General features: G+C 43.0%; 1 protein-coding gene across 3 annotated transcripts in view; it reads right to left on the bottom strand.

Annotated features, from left to right (window-relative positions):
* kctd15b (potassium channel tetramerization domain containing 15b) overlaps positions 1-26,037 on the bottom strand; it is a 28,215-nt gene extending 2,178 nt beyond the window's left edge. Inside the window, exons 1-4 of one of the 3 annotated variants that reach the window (XM_076746457.1) lie at positions 25,112-26,037; positions 22,149-22,324; positions 15,062-15,206; positions 9,852-10,157 (exon numbers count right to left, since the gene is read on the bottom strand). In XM_076746457.1, coding sequence (XP_076602572.1) covers positions 9,852-10,157; positions 15,062-15,206; positions 22,149-22,324; positions 25,112-25,120 — 636 coding nt within the window. In that variant the 5' untranslated portion in view covers positions 25,121-26,037. Of the gene's footprint in view, positions 1-9,851; positions 10,158-15,061; positions 15,207-22,148; positions 22,325-22,421; positions 22,553-24,765 lie in introns of those variants that run through there. The other 2 variants (XM_076746365.1, XM_076746547.1) reach the window with 2 other exon arrangements.
* Between the last annotated feature and the right edge of the window lie 249 nt (positions 26,038-26,286).

The following is a 26,286-nucleotide window of genomic DNA, read 5'->3' as shown; positions in this document are numbered from 1 at the left end:
AAAGAGAAAGGTATTAATAAGAGAGCTGCCATGTCAATAAAGCTAAATCTAACTGAGAAATACCACTGATAGGCGAGCGGGTTGCGGGTTTCCGACTTTCCAAGGGAAATATGTTTTTCTCTTTCTTTATCTTGTTCGCTGGAATACATCTTCATTTTATGTGAATTTGTCTGTATGTTAAATATGAAGCTACCGTTGGCTGCTGGCTAACTTAGCACAAACGGACAGAGCGAGGCTAGCTATTTCCTCCTTTAAGTCTTTAAGCTAACCTAAGTTAGCAGGCTGCTAGCATTACGTGACAGTAGTATCAAGGTGATTTATAAGAAGATTTATAAGCTTAGTAATATCTCATTACCACAAAAGTTTTCGGTGCATTTTCAATAAATGATCATGCACAACAAATATAAGTAAGTAAGTCTTGGATAGGTATCACTTTCTGATATCCATCCATCCTCACATCAACCTCAGATCTTCATCAACATACAGCATGTGTCATTACCTCCCCCTCCTCCAATCACACGTAGTGATGGAATAAAACCAGAGGGCACACAGACATCACACCACCTCTGCAATATTCATGGCGCTTGTGCGGGATTGGCTACTGAACCGAGGGCATGAGCTCAAAGGGATGAGGAGAGCGGAGTGTGAGGTGTGTTAAGGGGCTCAGCATGGTGAATACTGGAGCTCCTAATTTGAGTAATGAGGCTCGGGTGAGAGGAGAAGTGAGGTCCGTGAGCGAAGGAGGGAGCAACGTGTAGGGAATGAGGATAGGGAGTTATGGGTGATCTGCGTGAGGACAAAGTGTTGCAGCTGCAGGGAGAGCATGGGAGACAGGGATGCATGCTAGCCCTCGAGTGTGGGCATTGATACACACACTAGTCCAAATGCAGATAAGCTCAGACACAAACACGTGAACTCCAGCATCACTTTTCACTGCTCATCTGCTGAAATTCTTGTGGGATGTTGTTTTTTTGGAGGGGGCATAACTAAATCCCAGTGCGAGCAGTGCCGTGTATTTACTTATTCCCCCGTCCTTTTTAATGGAGTGTGCAGCGCATGGAAATGAAAGGTCTCGCCGAGGGCTAACCCCTCTTGCCAAATACAGAGGCAGAGAAGTTCACACAGAAAAGATTGGTTTCTTCAGACTGCCATGCATGCACGCACACAGACACATACACTCATGGCAAAGGATGACCTCTCTAATTACAGGAGCGAGGGCCCCATCGGAGGGCTAAAGTGGGGCGTTTAGGCCTCCAGGTCGAAGGGCTGCAGCCTCCCCTGACTGGGGATCAGCGCAACAGAGAAGAGCAGATAAATCGCACGCACACAAACACAGAGAGACAGTCGTGAGATGCGTGCAAGAATGCAACGCTACAAATGCAATTTAGAACATACATATTCACCCCCAAACTTGACGAACAGACCTGAACCCCCCCGTGCCCCCAGCTTCCTGATTAAAACTAAAATGTGGGCTGACGTGCTGTTTGTAAACAGAAAGGACCACTTGGAAAAGTTACCCCCTCCTTTTTCGTCCTCTGGCCATACAACGACGACGACGACGACGACAAACTGTAATTTGTGAGACAGAAGGGGTGGCAGACAGCTGATGGTGAGGATGGCTAATTAAGAGACCTGCCCAAGCATCAAACACTCCCAAATCCATGACAGACGACGGAGGAGCCTAACGATTATGGAAATGATATTACATAGCCTTCTTTGATCATTGCATCACATTGCATTTTTCCCCATCATCTCTTAACGCATGTGGGACTCTGTCATGTTCGGCAATGAATTTGGTCACAGAGGAGAATGGCCTGATCAATAAAGATAGTCTGAAAACACTTTTATCATTAATGCATGGCAACACAAAAGACTTAAGGATATTATTATAGATAGTTGTAACTGATTCAAGAACACTGTAATGACTATAAGAAGCCATAAAAAACTTCACATTCAGTTTGACACTGTGAATTAGTGCCACGGGGGAATAAACAATACATTGAATAATTAAGATGTAGCCAAGCAAAAGGTTTCAATGTCCACAGGACAGGGCCCTGGAATCAATCCCAGCTGACAGCAGAAAGTAATGCACCCCCTTAAAAAGCTAACACATGTCCTAGTGGCTCAGTGCTGCACAACATACTTGTGTCTGCAGGCTTTCAGATCCCAGCTTATGTTGTACTTATGCAGATTTCTCTGCTTACTTTCCTGCCTCACTTGAGCGAAACCATAGCAAAATATTCTAACAGCCAGTTGCATGTGAGCCATCTGATTGGTCAAAGTTTCATTCCTAGCATGAAGATATTTCCGTGAAATGGAATTAGAGCCAATTAGCATCCCCCCTCCTCATGTACACTGCTTTGAACTGAGAGATGACCTTCCCAAACAGTATTGCCCGTGACCATGTGTGAGGTATGTCACAACCCTCCTTTTTTTCAAAACCAGAAAACAGAACACAGCAGTGCAGAGGATATAGCAACACTTCACTAAAGTTAGCTACTACTACCCTGAACTTTAGCACTTCTTCTTGCCTTTTCCTGCCTGTGTGATCGAAGCAGAAAGCTTAATAAAAGCGTCTCCTCACCCTCTTCATCCCCAGTGATCCTTACACATCTGAAACATAATAAACCATTGTCGCAGTTACAGGGTCGACTTGGCTGCACAGGGATCTGCCCTCAAAACACACACATGCATTCCATCTCACTGAGGTGCCAATCAATCTAGGGTCGCAATGGGGAAGAGGAGGGGATACATCAGGCTCACCACTCTAACCTCCCAGCACCGTATATTCCAACGCAGCCAAGATGGCAGAAATCAAAGCGGATGATTCTCGGGGCTGGAAACCAGAGCACAATGTAATATTGATGGCCACCGGAGTGCACACACACTCGCAACACCTCTCCGGAGGCGCTGGAAGACACTTGCTCCTCATGGCACAGGGCTCGGAGTTGATTGACACATATGACACGCGCTGTATTATGTGATAGGCGCTGCACTCAGGGGGTCGCTTTTGTTTAACTATGCACGGTCTTCAATATGTGACAAGGAGCGCTAAATGCAGTCTCTGCATCGTATCCTCTGCTTATCGCAAGCATCTGGCACAAAACTCTTTCTAATTCTCTAAGCCATCTGCCAGCTTTTTTAGGAATCACAAGCGACAAAAACACTTTGACAGTGTAATATATTCTTATAGCATTTGCTTCACATTATCTAGTAGCTGTCTTTGTGAAGCTAAGCTCGGCATTACAAACGGACACTTTGATTTAAAGAGTCTTTAAGGAGTGTGAATCCACACGATAATTTAGTTCAGGTGACCCTGTAGCGGCAATGCAACCCCTACCCCCGGCACTGTGAATACCCACTGAATTAGACAGGGCACAGAAGTATTTAGGGTTAGGTCAGTCCTCAAAGGGACTGCACATACAGATCAGACTGAACTGAACGAATGTCAGCATGTGAGGATGAAGGATCTCACACAACTTGACTCATTCACTACCCTTCTCGTATTCATCTGAGTTCTGTGGTCTGGCTTTATGGTACTAAAGCTACAGTTACCAGTGGTGGAAGGTAAGTATATCATACTTTTGATGCCACTACATTTATTTAACAGCGATAGTCACTACTGCCATTTGCAGATTCATAAATAATAGAAAAAATCTTTTAAAATGCGAGGCAATCTTAAATATGAAACACTAAATACTGCTTACACGGTGATCCATCAGTAATAATAATCCAGTACTGTAACATTATATGACACTCATTCTGAATTATGACTTCATTCACTTTTGATCCTTTAAGCACATTTTGTTGATAATACATTTGTCTTTTACTAAGTATAATATTGAATAAAAGAATTTTACATTAAAAAGAAGTGGAATTAATTCTTTTACTTAAAGGATCTGAATACTTCTTACTATCACTGATTGTTACATTTGCACTGCAAAACCTAGTTTATGTGACATTACAAATATATAACTCTGATGAAGGATGTTTTATGGCACTTTTTTCAGTCTATCTATAATTGTGTAATTATATGGATCGAGGCACTTTTTCATTCTGCATTCCAGTTTATATTAAGTCTATTTCTTCTGATTAAATTGTGTACAAACTTGGGAATCATCTGATTAATTCTCTCCCTGTTCCCTCTCTTTTCTCTCACGGTGTATCATAACTCCTGTTTCCCGTTGCCAGGGTCACACTTTAAAAGATCTACGTCCCACCACCTAACCATGCTGCGCCCAACAAAAACATTTTTTGAAACATTTTTCTGGCACCAACTGCTGAAGCTGTCAGCGGGCAACATCGTCCAGCCTTTATCCTCAGCAAACTGCAGGTTAATCTGCTGCCTGTTGGGCCTGAGTGCCCGATGCTGTGCTCTACCCACTGAGCCACACAGGCGGTGCAGAGACCCCTAACCACAGCGGTGTTAATGTCTTGTTCAGCCACCGAGGAGCACAGCTGAGGTGTTTGTGTGGCCTTGTCTGCTCTGATGAGCTGTGCTCTCTCCTTCCATCCAGCGCGGGATTGATGGAGTGGCAGTGTGACATGTAAGAGAGTGTTGCTACGTGTTGCGTTCCCCGCCTGGGCAGCAGGGGGACAGGGGGCCCTTCTCTAAGACTGCCTCCGCTGTCACATTGATGAAGGACGGATTGGCTCTGGTCTGATCTGAGTGCTTCATCATGGTGATGTATGGAGCAGCAGGCCTGGCTCCAGCTCTGGGACGCGTGTGTGTACACCTCTGTGGCTCTTTGGCTAAATGTTTTCCCTCTGTTAAGTGCCTTTGCTGCTCTCTGTTTCTCTCCGCTGGATCTACATCACAGCGCAGGTGGTTTGCATTACTCCCTAAATTCCATTCATGACTTCATAGAGAATCACTGGCCAAGGTGGAGTTGTTTATTCTCACTCTCTCACATTTGAATACACAAGAAGAAGGACAAGAGACAGAGCTAAATTTACAGCATACACTGTAAGACTGTAAGAATTTCCTTCCGAGGTATTCTCTCTGTACATACAAGTAGTTAGTATTGTTTGAGTTCTAACTGTAAAAAGAAGATGATATACTGATGTATCAGGAATTTTCCAAGTCCAAAGAGAATCCTTCAACTGCTTTTGAGTATCACTGAGTAAATGAGTGAGATGTTTCATTCCGAAGTATAACCAGTTTTACCGACCTTAGGGACTTTACTTTATCTGCAAGTGAATGCAACTGGATAAAAACTGCAAAACTGCTGTGCTCAGTGTACAGTAAAGTGTTGACAAATGTCAGGTTATCTCATTGTGACCAGCGTATTACAAGGTCAAGCAGTTTCCAGCCCTGGGCGAGACAGCAACAGTACCTTGGCTTCAATAAAATCATTTGGGACTAAAATGAATTCTCTATGCCAGTGATATATGGATATTTGGAAAACGCAAACATTTAAAAGTTGTCACATTGTCGCTCCATCTCTTGTCAGGACCTCTCAAAAAAACAGTGAAGTCATAAATACTCTGTCTGTCCCAGACAGTGCTACATCTGCACCGTCCCCCCTGTCCTCCTCTCCTTGGTCTTCCTCTGTGGGCAGGGTGTGGTTCTGTGTGTGTGTGTGTTCCCCTGGGTTGGGGTCCAGGGCTGAAATCAGATCAGAGGCTCATTGTCTGGCGAGTAAGACGAGGATTATTTTCCTAACCTTCTCATACCTTCACGCAACAATGAGAGAGGACAGAATGAGTAAGTTGTTTAGAAAAATCTCCTCTTACACCGAAAAAACACCTCCATCTGCTCCTCGTGTCCTCATCTACATCGACTCAATGAGCCGGGCCCCTCTACTGTGCTTGCATATGTGTGTGTGCGTTTTCGCTTTTGATTTTTTTTTTTTCTGAATTTTGTGTATCTGTGTGTCTTAAAGGGGTCGGCATGGGACAAAAAAACGAGCCTCACACCACAACTAACGCCACCTTAACCGAGAGAGGCCATACTGCGAGACAAAAGGTAGCATCGCTTACAGGAAACCTCGAAGCTCCAGCTCCTCTTTCTGTGAGCAGTTTGTCTGAAAAGAGGATTTCAGCTCACTTCACCCTCAGAGGAGCAGCCCAATAAAAACCTAAACAATAAAAACTCCTTTCACACCATGTTAGTCAGATGCGCTCACATTCCATAACCAGTCTCACTGGTAAACAGAGTGGGAAAATGTTGTGTTAGTTGATGCGGCCAATTAATTATATTGCAAGTCATTTAAAAATCTATAAAAGAAGTATAAACCGGTTTAGGCTGTTTGAGAAATTGTAAGTATGGTATTAAAAAATGCAATACGTGTATTTCAATTGCCTTGAGCGGTGTTATATTGGAGTCTTTTTTAAAAAGGAGCTGTGTCTTAAAAAGGAGTAAAGCGTAAATTATGCATATCATTTCCCCCCCCTTTCCATTCCTCTTCTTCATCGTTTCGCAGGAAAACATGGCCGCAGTCCACACGTGCTTTGTCCCGCTTGCTCGGCTCTCCTCCCTGGAGGAGGTCTCTCACACTGGCAGGAGGGAGGTGGAGGTGTCAGAGTGCACTAGCCTGCCTGGGAGAGGCTCCCTCTGGGTGCTGGAGGGGGGAAGGCTCCTCTATGTGTTGGCCTGTTCATGGCTGTGGGCACTGGAGTGTGTTATATCGAGCCTGTGGTGTGAGGCTGTTATGTTTCCCCCGTTCTCCCTCTCACAGACCGCACTGGGTAACACAACTGTAAAACTACTTTTCTGAAGTTGTTTTTAACGTCTTACTGCTTCGCCTCTGCGCTACTGTTACTGTGCATCTCAGTCGGACTACCTGTTTGAAAATGGAACAACATGCTGTGAAGCAAGTCTGTCTGAGCTCATATTCATTTACTGTTTGTAGTGTGAGCACAATAAAAAGCAACCCTGTCTCCTAGATTACATCTGCCTATTACTGAATTGTTTTGATAATTACGCTGTGGTGACAACATAATCGCTGCCTGGATTATATTCAGATCAGGTTGGATGATGGACATACAAAACGAGGACATAATGAATGCAGGTTTCATGTCCAGACTGTCTGTGGTAAGGTTTAGGAAACAAAAGCACTTTCGTTAAGTTTTGGGAAAGATCCTGATTTTGGTTAAATGTTATTAAAAATCTTATGTCTCAAGTCACGGCTGACTTTTTCTGCATTAGAACAGGCCATCATCTTCCATTAACATTAACCAAGCACTACCAATGCTGAAACAGAACCATAAAAATGTTGAATAATGCTCACTACAAGTGGATCGTATATTACAAGATTGCCTATGTTTGTGGATAACAAATGAAATGTGCTGTCAGTGAACATTATTCTGATGTGTTCAGTATCAACAGCACTGAAGACATTTCCTTATTATAGTAATAGAAAACATAATTCGTTCTGCGTTATGTTTCCCTCAAAACGTATTTCCTGTTGCAAATTAGTTGTATATGAACATAATTTCAAGGCGACAGGGTTCTAAAAAGATCACGAGCAGCCACATACTACAAAGGATAGGCCAGGCTCAGCTTTCACATCGTGCTACAGCCACGAGAGCCACTTGGAAGCTGTGATAAAATGAAAAACTACACACACTCTCTACACCTGTTATTACCTCTGGTAATCTCTTGACAAACTGACTGTAGCTCCATCAGAGTAGCTATTATCTCAGTTAGTGACAACAGACTATTATCTCTACTGTGGCAAAATGCAGTATAAAAGGCCACAAATCTTGCCAACTGCCTTACAGCAAAGCATGGAGGAAGAATTTGAGCTTATATACAATGAAGAAAAACCAGTGTATGTTCCAGTCTTTATACTGGCTAGTGACCTGAAAATAAAATCTGCAAACTGACATGGAATATGTGGACTGAGAGGGTAAAGAAGAGACAGTCTCTGCTCCTTCAGCTAAAGCCAAAGCTCAGTAACACCAGTGGAGCTGCACAGTGGCCATCAAAGCACTGGTTGTACAGTACAAATGCCAGCCAGGTGTTTAAGTGTGTGTGAGAATGGTGATGGCTGGTGGTGAAAAATGGTTTGCTTGCTCAGCAAAATCCTTTGCTGGATAAATAAAGGTAAAAAAAAAAAAAAAAAAGTCTCCACTGTGGCAACATGCAGAGTGTACACAAGGCCACTAATCATGTTGACTGACTCATAGTGAAGTCTCTCTGTGGAATCTGTGTCCTGTGGTTAATCTCAAATAAGGGACTGATCCCATAAAAACACATCCAGTGCCAAATCAAACTTAAACAGATGCAGAGCTACAGACAAAATGTATACAAGGGCTTCACTGGAAATGCTTAAGGAGACTTGTGCTTTTAAAAGAATTACTGTCACCTCCTGATGCAGAAGAGGCTTTATTCTTTAAAAAATAATGCTAGCCAAGAACCTCAAGGTAAAAATACAGATTATATCATGAAACAAGTCTTTCAGCACCACCACTATGATATTCACATCTTATAAATACATTCATTACATAACGACATCCAGTGTAACACATGAATGAGTTAGGAGTGTGTTACTTAAAGTTACTGTATACTTGACCCAGGAATTATTCAAGCCTACATGTCACACATTGTGTTTATTCAGCAGAGGCCTGCAGTGGCCACCGAGATAAAGCTCCACAGTCAGCTTCACTGTATGCGATCCTACTGTAGGTCTTGTAGTTAACAGGGTGCCAGTTAGTCAAATTTGTGTGCATTATTTTCCTTACAGTATGTCTACTCATGTGCTGGCATCGATTGTGTTCCACGCGGTTCCCTTTGAGGTTGTTTTGTATGCCTGTTCCACCAGAGGTTCACTGAGTGTGAAATGTTCTCAGTTTAATTTCATCTCAATAATCTCAAAACTCAGCTTGTGTATCTTGTGCACAACTATCCCGTTCTACCCTCAAACTACAGAGAGAGCACATACATTCACAGATATGGCACCACGACACAAACTGAATAGTGGCACTTGACTCAACTTTGTATAAGGAAGTTGTGTGTCCTGAAGCTCGAGACAGTCATTTGCCATCATCCGCCTGTATTGCAATGGGGCCTCCGGTTTGAACTGATAGCATGAAGCTTAATCAAAGCTGCACTGAATGTTACATCAGACTGCTTTGAAACTGTCATTTTTATCACCGTTACTAACCTCAAGTCTTAATAGCTGGCTCTTTATTGTTTTGGTTGCATGATACTTCCACGATGTAAAAAGAGATTTTAAAAACAAGCTGCAAATTAAATTATTATCTGGAGCTGCATGTATAGTGACCTTAACATACAGGATGATTTATATATATATATAGTATATAGTATTATAAACCTTAATTAATAAAATCACTACTGGCATTTCTTCTTCACTTAACATTGAATTTAAACATATTTACTGTATCTTTATCATATTTTACATTTCTCTGGTGACAACACAATTTGTGTTGAATGCAGAGTTTATGGTATTTTGGTGTCTGTTTGACTGTTTGATTTGTAGTGTATCCACTCAACATTTATCGTGTCTTATTTTGCCACATCAGCCTGTGCAAAAGGAGAAGTGGTTTGTTGGATTATCAGTCCCATGCTGTCATGCATTACTCAGACTTGGATTTTGCACTTGCTGTCACCAGAATACTCATAATACACTAACATCAAGAGCACCACACCAACCCATGGAAATGGTATACTGACATACCCAACAGAAGATTACACCGCAGCTCAATTAAAACACAGTGAAAACATGCTGGGCTGTCTCAATCAGTTCTATGAAGAAAATGTGTATTGTCAAATGTTTTAGTCACAACTAGATTTGGTAGTTATGTTTTGCATTGCATTGAATTGACTTTCATGTATTTAACGTGTCATATACAGAAGGGGAGAAAACCACTTTCCAGTGTGTTACCTGGACGGAGTTGAGCCTGCAGTAGCCATTGAGGGGAAAGCGAATGACGTGCGTTGGGTCCTGGTTCCAGCCGGCGTTGACTGAGTTACACATAACGTCTCCAGTCTCAGGGAAGATCTCCTCGATGAGCACCTTCTCGCCACTCAAGGCGATCCTCTCGCCCAGGTCGGGCGTGACGCGAACCACCAGGCAGTCGCAGGGCTGTGCCATCCGTCGTTGCTCGCGCTCCTGCTTCCAGCGCTCTAGCTCCTTGATCATGGGTGTCAGCTGGTAATAGCGCGCCTCCTCATACAGCAGGTGGAAGTCCTATGCAGGCAGAATGAGGATAAATGCAGTGAGTTTGCATGTGTGTACAGTCCTCCTGGTTATATGTGTGACTAACACACTGTGAGTTTCACTAGATTACAGGTCGCCATCAAGGTCATCGAGACGAAACCCAACATATGCAGTATTGTGCAATATTAGTGTGACAGCAGGTATATTTACAGGGTAACCTGGTGGCTTCCCCATGGCAACTAATGACAAAGTGTCCTTGAGCAAGACACTTAACCTCTAATTACTCCAGGAGTGCTGTTCTGGCTGCATCTACACTTTGACCCTTCCACAGTAGTGAAACTCCACTGGTGCAGGCATGCATAGCAGAACAAATATCCAGTGGCACACTGATGAATATGCTCATAATGTTCTACAGTATTTCTGAATATTTTTAGGAAACTCATTTATATACAGTATGTGTGTCAGATACCACCAGTGTCCTTGTCCTCACTTTCTGTTATAAGAAACCATTACTAAGGAGGCAAAAGGCAAAGGGTCAAGGCACCATGTTTATCGCCCGTGAAGTCATTATACTGAGGCTTCCCATGACGTCAGCCGTTTAAGAGTTTAAATTCATACTCCTGTGCTCATGGTAAATCCATCTGGATAAGAATCAGAAAAATGAATATTAATAACCTTGTAAAGTTAAGGACATCTAATTGTCACAAATTTTAAAACAGGGTAGTTTAACATCTCACTTATTATCATGTAATACATCTTCTGGAGGGAAGAACAATAAACCAAGATTGGTGAAGGCCTCCGACCAGCAGGACAACACTCTCAATAAACAAAGCATAGCCATGCTGCTGCTCTCCTCCACGGTAGCTTTTGGCAAAGCTGTGCTAGCCTTTAGCATGTTTTAGTGATCTGACTCCAGAAAGTCCGTCAGTAGGGCTCCAGTGAAGTGGGATGGTGCATTCCTGTGTGCAGACAGTCTGCAGCAGATTGTCTGCCTCTCCCTCCTGGGCAAGGCTTGCTGGGGGCCATTTGCCCCTGTGCTCTTGCCTCTAATTTCCCACAAGACCAGATGGCACCATCATTCACCGCTACCGTAGAAAATACAGGGAGGCGGAGGTTCGCTATTGGAAGCAGACGGGAGGTGAGGAAAAGATATGTGCAAGTGAACATGAGGACAATCATCAGCCAAGGAGGGTTTTAATGTATTCCTCACATGGAGGGAGTTTTATGTTAATGAGGCTTGTGGCCCGATGTTAAGCTCCTATTAGAACAAGATTTAATTAGGTTATACCCAAATGCTGCAAATCTTTCTACTAAACAATTAGTAATTAATAAATCTGTGTTCCGATTAGTGTTTCACAGTGACAAAGAATGACAGCTTAATTCATTCTTAGTTCATGAACTTCCATCACTGCCATTCAAAGTTTATTCTTACACGATGTCCATGTAGCTAAGCTTTTACCTAAGCATTTTAGTGCATGGACATTATCAAACCATGGCAAACAAGTGATGTGCATTTGGCTACATATTCAATAGCTACAGATAGAGGTTGCTCATTTTGGTGCAGTGCAAAGTCTAAATGCCCTTGAAAAGCCATACAATGTGTGTTTGTGCGACGGAAACAACATATGTTTCATAAAGTCTGCATCACTGGTGGCTGTGGGTGTTGGGTGCTGCAGCCGCCAGGAAGCCCTGATCTAAAAAGAGTCTTTCCCCTTCCCTTCTCCAGACCACTGCTGGGTATAGAAACAGAGCATGGCAGCAAACAGCATATTCATTAACCCTGCTGCGTCTCTCATACTGTTTAGCCTTGAAAAGCCTCCCTCTCTGGTTTACCCCGTCATCTAAGCTGTGCCTTCATCTGAGGCGTGTGAACGACACCCAAATACAACTCCATCTGGACGAGCGTTGACGCAACACATCTTAAGCTGACGGTCTAATATTTAAGATTTCAGAATGCAAAAGAAGAAGGGGGGAGGGAGTGGGTCCTTTTTTTCCCTTTTTCTCTCCCTTTCTCCCTGTCTTTTTCTCTCCTGGCCCTCTTGCTGCAGCTGACAAAACTCATACTGAGATGCTCCCCTTCAGGCAGCTCTCTGTATCAAAGTGTAGCTCCTCATCCTTCACAGGTCTGAAGCCATGGATGGATATGTTTTTAACAGGGGTCTGTCTGCGAGGCACTTTAGTCATCCTGAGCAGCGCAGAAAACAACAGAGTAATCCTAAGCGCTGAGGTGAGGATGAGAGGGAGACAGGGCCAACAGCTCCGTCCTGGCTACTGGAGCTGCTGCTACTGCTGCCAGCTCTACGAGACAATTCATCCCCCAATCCTGTGTCCAGACAGCCCGTTTGAGCTTCAAAATAATGATCCGACCTGATCGCCCACCGGCAAGGCAACATCTCAGGGAAGGACAGAGGGAGGGAGAGACAGAGAGGGAGGCAGGGAAAGAGAAGAAGAGGAAGAAAATGATGGAAACTGTCACTACGAGGGAGTCGGAGGACTGATAAAGACCTACCGTATGTTTTGGACAAAAAAGGAACTAAAGCCACACAAGCAGAAGCTCACAGGTTGTCGATTAAACGGCCGCCGACGAAAAATCCAGCCGGCTCCCTCATAATATGCAGCACCCACAGAAAATAAAAACATTAGCTCTTTCCTATTACTTTCAGCATTTTATCGCCAAAGAAACAAAGTGTTATTGATTTAAAGTGCAACACAAAAACCTGAATAAACAGACGCAGAAACCGCTAACCCTTTACGGTTCATAAGCATGCCATCAATATGACTGAGCATTGCTTACACTCTTGTGATTAATTGTGCTTTGAATAATGAGATGAGGGAGGATATTAATAGTGAATATTTGGTTCCACTGATGTAGGCTGAAAATTTTCTTTTCCTATTCTGCTCAGACTTTCACATTGATTTAGCAAAACACACAGCGCCGTGGCTGCCAGCAGCAGAACAGTCCCAGCCCTCTGGCGACGGCAAGCCTGATTGTGTTCAGATAAGGACATGCTCAATTCCGCCTCGCACTATTTGCATTTTTTTTTTTCCCCGGCTTCACGCAAATTGAAAGGTATGCAGATCAACACAGGCTTATTGCGAGGGGATCATAATGAGTTGAAACAATGAAGTCCAATGCGTTCTCTTCAAACCGTGGGGCCTGATTGGACTGTCAAGACTTCACAGAAAGGAAAGGAAAAGCATGAATAAGAAGGTAAAAACTAATCGGTAGTGAGTCAGGCCATCATTTTCAGAAAACATGCAAGGCTTTCTTGTCATGTTCTGTTGTCTGAGGTTTGGCTCTCGCTCAGACTATCCGTGAGGCCTAGAGAGTTTGCCCCTGGCACTGTGTGGCTTGGCCTGGCCTTGTTCCCTTGTAGAGAGTGATGAACAAGCGCCAGCCCGATGGAAAGGTCACAGAAGTTAAGGTGGAGTAGAAGTGAAGAATGGAATACACCTAGGAAACAGTATCACTGAATAAAAACCTTGAAAAGGAAGGAGCTGTAGGCAGAATATATAATAATTCTGACAAAGCCACACGTGCTTGTGTGGGTACTTATGGGGTGAGACTAACTTGCTGGTAATGCCATCAGTATGGTTTAAAGCTGCGCCAGTGAATATTTTTCTATCAACAATGGAGTAAGTGACTGTAACAGAAACATTCTACAGAGAATTTTAGCATCTTTCAGCCCATTGTTTTGGTGTTATGCCTTTTAACTACTGTTGTCGGTTCACAGCTCTCATCAACCTGAGAAAGGCCCGATAAACCAACTGAATGGTACCTGACTAGAAACAAATGGCAGACAGAAATATTGTGCTTTCATTTGGCAGGTAGCCAGAAACACAACTTCAAATAAATACTAACATGGCTCCATGTCTGATAAATAAGCAACATGTTCTCCATATCATTTTCATAGATATCAACTCTAACAGCTGCTCGCATGAAAAACATTACAATTTTACTCAATTGAGTTAGGATGGAGACATAAAATACAGATCATGTGTATATTTGTCTCACCAGTTACCTAAAAATACCTTGCATGAATTGGAAATCTACACCAATGATGACCTTAGAGTGTGTTAAGTATTATTTGATACCAAGGCTGTCAGCATTAGTACAATAGCAGACATACTGTGTGTTCGCTTACAGTGAAAAAGAATAGGATTCTTTCATGCAGATGCTAAAACAGGAGCCAGGTGTGTGCAGCCTCAGTGGTCTAATACGGGCCAAAGCAGATTCAATGGCCCACAAAGAGTAATGTGTGTGTGCACACATGCATGTATACAGAGCATATTGGTTTATATTAAACTGTTCCAACATGCAACTGCTTTCCCAGCGGGTCCCTGACTGTTAGTGAGACTTCCTGTCTGTGTGGGAGTCGGTCATCAGAGCGTGGGGAGCGGAGGGGTGTGCAGGCTATTTCACCTGGGCTCACCTCTATAGAAACCACTCTGAGTGAAAAACAACAGCTCAGGGCTTTGGCACACACATCACCGGGCCATGCTCCAGTTAGCCAGTTAGCATTTTACCTCTCCATCACTGTAAACTCAGCTCAAACTGACACTGTTCCATATCCACCCCCCCCCCCAAAGTTTCCTAATTACTGCTTATGCTTATACTACAGGTAATTAATGTGTTGAATGGGAGGAGGGTAAGTCTATGTTGTCATTGAGAAAACAGAACTGCCGGCTCTGTTGTGGTATCAGGTCTATTTTGAAAACATGCAACTCCAGAGAGGGCAGGTAAACATTAATAAATACAAACATATTCACACTTTGGTCTATTATCTTGAGAAAAACCACGGATATCACACAGTACCACTGCGTGTCTGGACAGATGGCTTAACATACTCAAGCTTTTTATGTTGTTCGAACTGTGCGAGCTGATGGTGCAGTCAAGTACACACAATACAGTATGTTGTGGTGCAGATATATACCTTGAAGTCATCTGGAAGGAGCAATTTGCTGGTCCTGAGGAAACTGAGAATGTAGCGGAATATCTCGCCGTCTCGATCTATGAAGTAGTGCTGCTTCAAGCTGTCCAACACGATGGGCTCGGTGCCATTGAACAGACGACTGATTCTGAAAATTGAAATACACACACACGCACACAAATGCGCACATGCAGGCGGCCGCACACACAAACACACACACACACACACACACACACACACACACACACACACACACACACACACACACACATAATGGAATGAGCCAGCTCCCTTCAAATGCATGAAACAATTACCCTCCATTTATTTTTCAATTTTATTAGCACTAAGCTTGAAATGCATTAGCATCGCAGGTTGAAACAAGGGGCTTAAGGCACAGTTCCTCCATTCCAGACTTGTTTGAAGTGTCCCTTCTGCAGAGAGATTATAACAACACACACGCTTGCTGCTTGTACTTACAGAAATTAATGGCATGAATGTAGCATTACAGCTCTATTATTCCATCTGTCAGAGGGCTGGAAATGAAACAGAGGTAGGAAGTGGTGGAGGTCCACATACTAATGTGAGGAGGACATCTGGAAAAAATATTTTACTTTTACAGTTTGACTTTGTTATGAATGTGTGAGGGCTCTGGACTGCTGCGCCCCTACCGTGTGCCATTCTAACAGTTTGTGATGATATCTATCAGATGCTCTGTGTTTTGTTTGTGTGAGACACAATCCCACCACATGATTCAGTCGAATGGTAGTTTGCTTGAAGATGAACTGATGACTCTTGCTTTGTCTATTTAAAACTATGTTTCTGAGTTCCTATGTGATCTGCAGCAGTCCATAATTTCAGACACATATTTTGGTGAAAATGGACAAAATAACTGAACATGAAGTCAACATATTTGCGTTTGTTGTCAGGGGTCCATTCAAGGAAAACAAACATGACTCGTGTCAACACAGAAAATATGTTGCATGTTTACTTTGGTTCTCCTGTATTATCTGCAAGCATAAGGCTAAATTAGATGAGTTATTTGGTTTCATTTTGAAAGGCAATACAGGGACTGAAGAACATCTAAAATATAAAGTAACAACTGAAACAATGAAAATAACATTACCCGAAATTACATCAATAATGATCTCCGAACGAAAACAGACTAATTTATTAAAAACAGTAATTAGATGCATGTGGTTAAGTTTTTGCAAATATTGGCAAAATCTTGGTGAAATAATAAGACACTTGTTGCTGTTAACTCCTTCCACTAGTGTTCTGCAAGATTAAGGGCTTAGTTGAAGTTGGCTACAGGGGCTCATCAAAGCAAAGAGTGGAAATTGCTGTTATCTTTAAACTTTCATCACACCATGTTGGCGCTGTGCCTTGAGATACCCTTGGACAGATATTCATTTCCCCTCATCTTTATGTGCTTTTCCTGCCGCTTACCTGCAGCTCCCTCTCTCTCTGGTCTAATAATCTCATCTGGGCACCTCCACTCTGTCTGTTTGTTCACTCTCACATGCTAAATATCACTATTCAATAATTAAAAACACTTTTTTTTTAGCATCTCTAAAATATTGAGGATGCAGCTTGTACAAGTGTTTTCAAGTGTTGGTAAAAGTTTTGTACCCCCAAAGCTTCAAGTTATGTAACTCTGAAGTGCAAAAATGTGCTTTAATTTTGTGACTCATTTTGAAACAAATCTCGCATCTCCCTCAGCAGAGAAACCTGGAGTGCCTGTGCAGTGCAAACAAGTCGTACTCGTGATTTACACAAGAAATCTGTTGCATGTAACTTCCTTAACGGTTTCGCTGCACATTTCCACCGTCTTCCTGAGAAACAGCTCTTGGCATGGCGCCGCGTTGCTGTTATTATCATCATTTTGATGCAATCAGCTCTTTAATCACAGCAACAGCTTCTAGGTTGGCTGACAAACTTGTATGACAAAGAAAATCGTAAAACCTATTTGCAAACACGCCCGACCGACACACACACTGCCTGAGCACTGGCTTTGTCAAACTCTATTACAAGACACTGGAAGGGAGCCGCAGTGGGAATGTCAATGAACAAACAGCAGGGCTGGCTTCACTTACACACTCATTTTACTGAATTTACAATCACAATCCTCTACTTTGTAAAAGTGTGCAAGATGTATTTAAGGGTTGTATCAGGTATCTCCTAACCCCGATGTGTCGGCTCAACACGCTGAAGCTATCATGTCAAATTCACCCGTTTCTTTTTCTTTGACTTGACTGTGTGAAGAAGCAGAGCAAAGATGGTTCTCCCTCCCTCTCTCCCCTCCTGCCATCCCTTCTCTCTTTCACTCTCTCTTTCTTTCTTTCTTTCTTTCTCTCTCTGTCTCCATCCTTCTCCCTTACTCGCTTTCTCTCTGGAAATCGATGCAAAATGCTTTATAAAAAACCAATACTCATCTCCCTGTTTTGCCCGAGGTGTTCCTTTCTCATATGGTCTTGCAATTCTTCCAGCTAGAATTTCACCATACCCCTCCAGGCTAACTCTGTTTTTCATCTCCACTTTTTTAAAAAGCAATTAAAATGCTGCCTGTTTTTCTTTTTCTTTCTCTCTCTTCTACTCTCTCCCTCTCTCTCTTTCTCTGTTGGTCTCCTCATTTTTTCTCTTTCTGTTCAATCCCTGGAATGGGGAGGGTGGGGGGGTGGGGGGGTTAACAGGTAGGTAGAGAGAAGAGTCAGTTGGGGGATACATAGAGAAATTAAGAGGGAACATACATAAGCAAACAGGCCAAAAACAAGGAGATTGACAGGGAAAGGCAGAGATAAAAATACAGCGGAAGTGAAGAGGAAAAAAGAAAGAAGCAGGGAATGAAACAAACACAAAACGAGAGGAAGACAGAGACAGATGGAGAGAGAGGGAGAATAAAAGCTATGACAGAATTACATAGAAAGAGAGAAAGAAAGGACAGAAAGAGAGGGAGGGAGGTGGTGGGTGTGGGAGGTTATCAAGGACAGGAACAGCTCAGATCTCCCACCCCAGCGGTGCCAAGTGAGGGCAGGCAGTGGGGCAGTAGGTGGGCAATATCTGGCAGGATCCTCATGCAGCAGCGGCTCAGAGCTGCCAGAGACATGTCTGCAGGAGGTGGGAGGGGGATGCAGCGCAGGTATCACTGATTCTACAAGAACAGATGCTATCTGGAAACTGGAACACTAATGGACACCTAATGAACGGAAGACACCCAGCAGCTTCCTGCACAGTGCAACCAGCACACCCAGGGATCGCTGAGTGTGTCCAGCCTGACATCAATGGCTGCCCACGGTGGCTTTTGAGTAGGAGGAATCACAAATTAAAAACCAGTGTAGAAACTGGTGGTTCTCAAAAAACTCCTCCAAAAAATGTGTGACAAAAGTTTCAAAACAAGAAATACAATTTTAATTTTGCTGAATGTTATGACTGAAACAGAATATATGACAGTGACTGTTGAATTGAGGCTGTTCCCAGTGTCCACATTACACATTAAATCAGCAACAGAAATCTTCTTACAGGCTTCTCTGCGGCATCGTGTCATCATCATCATCATCTCTTTTGCCCAGTATTTGCCTGCATGGGTCCATGATATGAACTGCACATGCGCTACTGAATTGACTGTATGTTTTTACCAAACATCTCCACTTGTGTACTCACAATATGTGCTGCCAACTGTCACAGTGATTATCTGCAGTTCATGAAATCATTTTATCTGATTTCTTTTAGCTACATAACTTGACTGTTGCTGTGCAAGAGCAACAATTAACTCTCATTATTATTTCATGTTAAGTGATTAAAACTAAAAGTCTTATCAAACAGCTAATTTTACTTTGGATCATAGCAGTGTGTTAGTGCCATATAGTCTCTTTAAAAACCCTAAAAAACAAAAGACTGGAGGCCATGTTTAGAACAGCTAAGGCCTAAAAATGGGATGGAAATATAACAATTTCTGAGACGTGCATAATGATGAGACATCGTTTGCTGTATTAAACATGGTGATTTCAGCTTACAGAAAAGGAAACTGTTAGATACAGAGGACCAGTAAAAGACCACAAAGCCAGTATAGATCTATCGTCTCTGGACACAGAAGACTTGTCTTCAAAGAGAAAAATGTCCAGTGGTCCTTTCAAAATAGTTTCCTTGTCTCTGGAACATTTCCCCTAATTTCCTCAGCTTCTGTTCAAGTGACTGCTCAGACTGTCCTCTCTGAGAGCTACACAGAGTGTGCATCAATGTTTCATGACCCCTGTCCCTTAATATGGGCCGCACAGAGGAAGATGAATAACCACACATTAGTTACTAGACTAACTTTCTCTTGGCATGCTACATTATTTAGGGGCCAATCTATTAAAAGTAATCATCAACTTTAAACTCTTTAACCCTGCTCTTTTAGTAGTCATGTTTTGAGTTTTGCCAACATGCCCTGCTTGACCGGACATGGCTGAACACGGCGTATATGGCTATGCCAGTGTAACTGTTTTGCTTTCTGCTGTCAGCCATTATCCTAATTCACACAAAAGGGCCCCTCCTTCCACTGGCTCCAGTGGAAAGTGGAGCCCTGAGGCCAACTGTACACTGAGGAGGCTGAGAGAGAGAGAGAGAGAGAGAGAGAGAGAGAGAGAGAGAGAGAGAGAGAGAGAGAGACAGAGAGAGAGAGAGAGAGAGAGAGAGAGAGAGAGAGAGAGCAAGAAACAGTGAGTGTGCGTGTGTGTGATCCAGAGTGAGAAAGACACAAAAAGAGACACAGAGAGAGACAGCGAGGGAGAGGGAGCAAAGGAGCATGTGTGAAAGAGAGAGAGAGAGAGAGAGAGAGAGAGAGAGAGTGAGAGAGAGAGTGAGAGAGAGAGAGAGAGAGAGAGAGAGAGGAAAGAGCACTCCTACTACCACTCACACTGGGTTCCAGTCTTTACTCTCACTGTAAAAACACTCTTTGGGTGACATGACTCTGTGCTCTATGTGCACGATGCCCTGTGCGTCTCTCCCTATGAATGACAGTGAAAGTGAGAGTGTAAAGCTGCACCAGAGCTTAAAAAAAAAATACAGAAACACAATAGCAATACAAGAAAACTAAACTGAAATGAAAATGAAAAACAGCCCTGCAGTTTTACCCCTATCTGAGGTGTGTTAAAACATGCTTTAAACCAAATGAAAATCTCCTAACAGTTTTAATTGCAGCTTCAAAAACATCAAGATCCAAATAACACTGGCACATTTGATCAAAACCCTCATGTCTTGTGGCCCCTGGAAAAATCTAATATATATAACAGTGAAGCAGTGGGAAAAAAAAAGAAAAAAAAAAAGCTCCTTCATAACAAAAACAATCATAAACCCTTGTCTGGGATGAGCTTTATTTTTCTCATGACTTGTTACAGTCAAGAATAAAAGGAGAGTTGTCAGGGATTTCCTGTCAGCGGCCTCTATGAATATCAAGACTTTATTACCAAGGGATTATGTGGATTGTTTCCTGTAGCCAATTTGGCAGATTTTCTAACAACCTGGTGAATGTTTACCTTGGCCCACATGGGACCCTGTCAGCTGACGCAGAAGCCAAGACTGTATAATGTAACGAATGACACACTGCGTTAGAGGCAAAAGCAGGGGGCCTCAAACATCCCATCATTTTAACATGGTGAAATCCATACAGTGCAAATCAGCAGAGAACAGAGATATTTGATCATTAGCTGTGTGTGTGTGTTTGCTTCCAGAGCTACCTCCGGTGGTGTCACCTTGTTTGTGGATGGAGCTAAAAACGTGAATAAAGTGGGAGGGTGGATTACCAATAGCTCTTACACAATCTGAATCATCATGACTAAATCTTGCAATGGAAATGCATCAAAAATAAAAAGCCTGTTCGCTGCATGTGTGAGAGAATCAGATGCCTGAGAGAGCAGGAGCCCCTTTCCTTTTCTGTCAAATGCAAATATTCAGTGAACACAAAGTCACTCTTTTAGAGGCTGACATTTCAAAGTTTCACTGTAATACAAGCTGTCTTCTAGGCTGTTTGAAAATTTAGAATAATGAGGTTGTCACACAAGACAGGAATGTACAGCACGGCAGTCATAAAACTTTTATTATAATACACTTATCTTGAAAATAACCCATGTGTTTGATCACAAATAATGAGTACAAAGAAGAGCCGATGGTAATAAATGCCGGTTCTAAAATGGTCGAGAAAATCAATATGTAACACGCCAACGAGCTAGATTTAAATCAGATTTAAAGCTGCCCCACATCTGCTTTGATGGCAGGGATCTGGACATTTACATCACTGTTTTCCCCTCAAGGATTCTGAACAGCACCCTGATCTACTGAGGAAAAAAACAAAAAAAACAAAAAAGAAAAGGTGGTGAAAGGGGGTGTAGTGCACGCAGAAATATTGGTGTGGCGTGTAAATTCACGTAAACACCACCATCCAAATCAGCAGCACAACATGTGAAATGTACGTCACTTGACAGCTTCACGGCAGCTGAATTTTCATATGCAACCACCTCATGTGAAAGGAGATAAAAAAGAAAAGCCTTGGAGGTATTTATCGAACAATTAAAACAATCGAGAAGTGAAACAAACAAAACACAATCAAGTTTATCATTTTAAAGCCATGAGAGTTTAGAAATAATGAAGGGAAGAGAAATGTCCCCACATGCTTTGAAAAGATAGCAAACTGGTAGCTTCCAAGAGCAAGTGTCAGTATGGAAGTTGCACTGTAGTTGTCCTAATGCCAGCCAGCTAAATGACTTGTTAACAGCATAAATCCTATTAGACTTAATTAAAGCAACCAGTCAAAAAAATGCAATAATTGATTTAATGACCAGAATGTAATATTAAGCCATTAAATAGTGACATAAACTGATTACAATCTACTTGAAGATTTAATTAGAATTTGTCATAATAAAGAATAAGAGGCTGTAAATCCTACAAATTCATACTTGTCTCATTTAAAACAAGCAACACGATGCAAATCCACTTCCTCTTCAGTATGACAATATTTCTGTAATAATGATTTTCCATAAATAACACAAAGAGCATGAATGAATAAGATAACTCCAGCAATGAGGCTACAGCGTGTGAGAGAGCCAGGGACGTGTCTTACCTTGAGTCTGGGTACTTGGTGAGGGTCGCCAGGCTGCTGGTGTACATGTGTCCCCCGACATCGATGTGCACCGGGGCGTTCGCCTTGGTCAACTGAGCCGGCAGAGGGATCCCCTGAGCGGCCAGAGGAGAGACCGGGGACCGGGTCAGAGACAGCCGTGACATGCTTCTTCCCTCCTGAAAGCAAGTGTACAGAAAAGCCATGGGAATAAAGATAAAGAAAAAAAACAAAACAAAACAAAACAAAAAGCCAACAACAACACAGGGATCCTACACAGGGAAGCAGGTAGTATCCTTTCTGAATGCTATCAGATCACTTCCATGTCTGTCTGGTCGCATATTTAGCCTGGAAATTATTGCCACCGCTCTAATTAAGTATGTTTGCATCTTTTCATGCAGCACCGGAGGCGAGGATAGGAGGATGCTTATTAGAGAACCGGGGTGAGAGAGAGAGAGAGAGAGAGAGAGAGAGAGAGAGAGAGAGAGAGAGAGAGATGGACGGATAGAAAGACAGAGAGAGGGAGAGGGAGAGGGGGGAGGAATGCTAGGTGTCAGCCTCCAGGGGAATAAAACAAACTGCTGCTGCAATATTCTAATTAAAGGTCGCCTTATGTGTTAGACGTGATGCGCCCAGACACACCAACCACCAATCTGAGAGCAAGGAAAACACGGCGGGAAGGGGGGGCAACTTTTTCTCTTAGCAAACGCATACATTCAAAACAAAAGGCTGAGGTGATGACTTGTCATGGAACGACAGAAACCTGTGACTCGTGTTGTTGCGCTGCTATAATCTGTGGCACACGAAAAATAAGTTTATGACTAAACGTGCGTCAAAACGCACCAGGGTTCAGTTTGAGAGGGCACATCATCCTGCTGTCCGCGATAACAGGCCACACCATGCAGCATCCATGTATGCTGTGACTCAGTATCACACGGATGGTGTTTTAAATAATTGCAGAGAATAATTAAAACCTCGCTGCTCTCAGGCCAACACGTTGAGTTTGTCGACTGCGGAAGCGGATGTTTGGGAGGGCTGGCTTGGGAGCACGCTGGTGCACTCACAGGTCAACACGGAGCTGAATTTGATTTGCTGCTAAAATGCTGATAAAAATATATTTTTAAATTCACTTCGATACGCCGTCGTTTGATTCCGCACTGGTTGTTGAAGAGGAAACGAGGCTCTTATCTCCAATTTACGTAATTTGTGCGTAATTTGTTTGCTGCAGGTAAACCACCCAACCTGAGATTGGCCACATTTTTGATATGACTCGAAGTTCAAGTGTAAATCATAGAGGGAGCAAATAGAATGTCAGCGTGGTTGATATCATGTGATGATCTGATTTTTTAAAATTAAATAGAACAAAGGTTTGCTGTTCTAAAAGTATCGGATCTTATTTTTATGTTTCCTCCTTATCACTGACAGAAGGTCACAGTTTGTCCACTTTATCATTACTCATCTGTCACCCTCCAGGCTTTGGTTGAAATACAGACCTTTCCTGGCGCAATTTAGAACCAAACTTTCAATAATACTGGGAACCACATAACTGGGTTTGAACAGATTGATATAATACCATTTCATCCTTCAGTAAATCAGCAGAATTGATCCGTTTGTTGTTGCACATATGGACTGTTTTACTGTCATGGTTGGTAAAAGTGGAGGCCTTTATGAAAGTCCAGATCGGCCCCTCGGCTCTGAGAGAAGTGCCGCTGGGCACGAATTGAGACTGGAGCTGTTTTTTCGCAGGGTGTTGCCCGCCTCACAGCAGTATCATGTTCGTTTAATACGATTACAGGAGGACGGGATTACATTTCAAATCCCAGGAAAAGGGAAAAACTTGGAAAGACTTAAGAAGTTTGGGGTACATACCGGGCTGTCCCACCGTAACTCTCTCTCTCTCTCTCTCTCTCTCTCTTGCTGTCTTTCAACCAACCAATCAATTAAGTAATTAAATTATACTTGGTTACATAAATGGAAAGAAACAGACCCATAGTATTCTCCTCTCTCTCCCAATCACAATTTTAGCCATTTCAACATTTTGGCTCTCCTGATCCCTGATCCTATCCGTCTCTCTCTCTCTCTCTCTCTCTCTCTCTCTCTCTCTCTCTCTCTCTCTCTCATACACACACCATATATGACAAATTCCTCCACAAGCTCACAGCAGCTTTAAAGGCATCAACTTTGTCCTCAGAGCTGATGTGTCGCTGCCTCCTTCCGCTGACCCTCTCCAAGCGTCGCAGCCAATTTCACAAATAAAATAAGCATAAAACGGACTCAGGGACGTTGAAGTAGAAAACAATCCGAGCCAACATTACACTCAACACGAAAACCATAAGGCTGTGCTCTGCCTTTAATTCTACCAAATGCTCAATATGGCGTCTTATTCCTGCTGTACAATTAAAAGCATAATCCCGACACGTGTGATTCATTGCCCGCCTGATGAAACCCACACGTGTGAACTGTCCAGTCTGTGGGAAAAGAGGCAAAACCCCTTTGGGTCGAGCAGTATTCGCGTTACTCTTCAGCACCAGTTCGCCTGTGCTCATCGAAAACTGTACGGACTGAGCCTGCACTGTGCGTAAAAACATTGTATTCTGTAATATTAAAAATGTCACCCTACCGTTTCAAACATTGTAGGGAGTCCAGAGGAAATCCGTGCCGGCGGTCAGTCCCAGCTGCTGTCCGCGTAACCCCCAAAATTTTCAAATATTTTCTCCAAATGCTCTCGAGTTTGTGGTACAACTACAACACCATCCAGCTCCAGCACGAACCTATACTGCCGCTCGGGAAAGCCAAGTCTGTGCTCCGTATCCCACACAAAAACTGCTTTTTAAAAGACACTAGGCTGTGGCCGGGATGGACTGCTTGCAAAGAGTCTCTGTGGCTTTAAAGGCTCTATTGCAAGGCTGGCTCGACCTGTCCTCACCAAGCTTCTTTGTACCAAAGCGCACAGGAAGCGTCCTTACCTTGTACATAGATGAGATGATCTCCTTCCCCTTCTCTGCTCTTATTTGGATACGCGTAAAAATGTGCGCTCTTGTTGGAATCCTGCTTCGTATTTCAGCTTCTTGTCTGCTTTTTTGCCTAAATGAAACTGCCCCTGTGGTTTGTTATGAGAAGAAGAAAGCCAATAATCCGTCTCTAAATAACAGAGCAGAGCTAAAAAAGAAAATTCTTGCTTCGGGCTGCCCAAGCGCCTCTGGGCCAGGGATTAGGCTACAATTAGCTCAACTCCACTCTCTCGCCCAGGCAATTTTCTCAAGGAAGAAAACGTGATACCCGCCTATTCCCGAAATTATGACTGCACAGATATAATAACTTATCTTATTTTTTCCGGCAAAAGTAGATCGTTCCCCTTAACGGTGTGAAGTTGTGATTTAGATGGGGTAGGAAACAGGCAACTGTTAGTCGCTCAATAGATTTAGAGCAGCAAAAAGCAGATTTTAATCATTGTCATTTCGTCTGATGTAATAGTTCCCCAGGCAGTTCCAGCTAGTAGGCATACATTTCCATCTCCATCTCCAGCCTAAATTTAAAGTTTAAAGCCAGGCGAGCTGCCATAGTCCTTCACTCAGGCAACATGCAATAAAGGCGCAGTAACTTGTTGATAAAGTCCCAGCAGAAAAATATGTTGAAAATGAAGAGATATCCTTGAACCAATATCTTTCATGCGGTGATTTTTCCCGTGTCCCCGCTCTCTCTTTCTCTCCCTCTCTCCCTTGCCTTAATGTCTGGAGTTGTAACGCCAAATTTCCTGCAGGCCATTAAAATCAAATGACGTCTGTGGACATGCATGCATGCTGCTGCAGAAAGCGCCCTCACAACCTGCCTGCAGCCAAATGCGCCATTTCAATTATAGCGCAGGGCTTAGATGGAGATATCTGCCCAGAACATCCCCCCCCTCCTCATTCTCCAGTGAAAGCAGGCAGCCTCCAGACTTTTGGAAAATAAGGTTTTGGCTGATCATTGTTATTTTCCAACGTATAAAGACACAATGCAAGTGATGGAGCGCTGAAGTGGTGCGCCAATTTTGCACCGAGTGAAGGGAAAGGAGAGAGTCAAGCAGGTGCTCACACCAAGGAGACGATTATTTATTTATTTGCATGTTTGTTTATTTGCGGGTAAATAACTGTGAATAATT

Source organism: Chaetodon auriga, chromosome 1 (assembly GCF_051107435.1).
Source record: "Chaetodon auriga isolate fChaAug3 chromosome 1, fChaAug3.hap1, whole genome shotgun sequence".
In the NCBI taxonomy this organism is placed as follows: domain Eukaryota; kingdom Metazoa; phylum Chordata; class Actinopteri; order Chaetodontiformes; family Chaetodontidae; genus Chaetodon; species Chaetodon auriga.
Note: the sequence above shows the minus strand (reverse complement) of the source record. Positions and strands in the feature narration are given on the sequence as shown.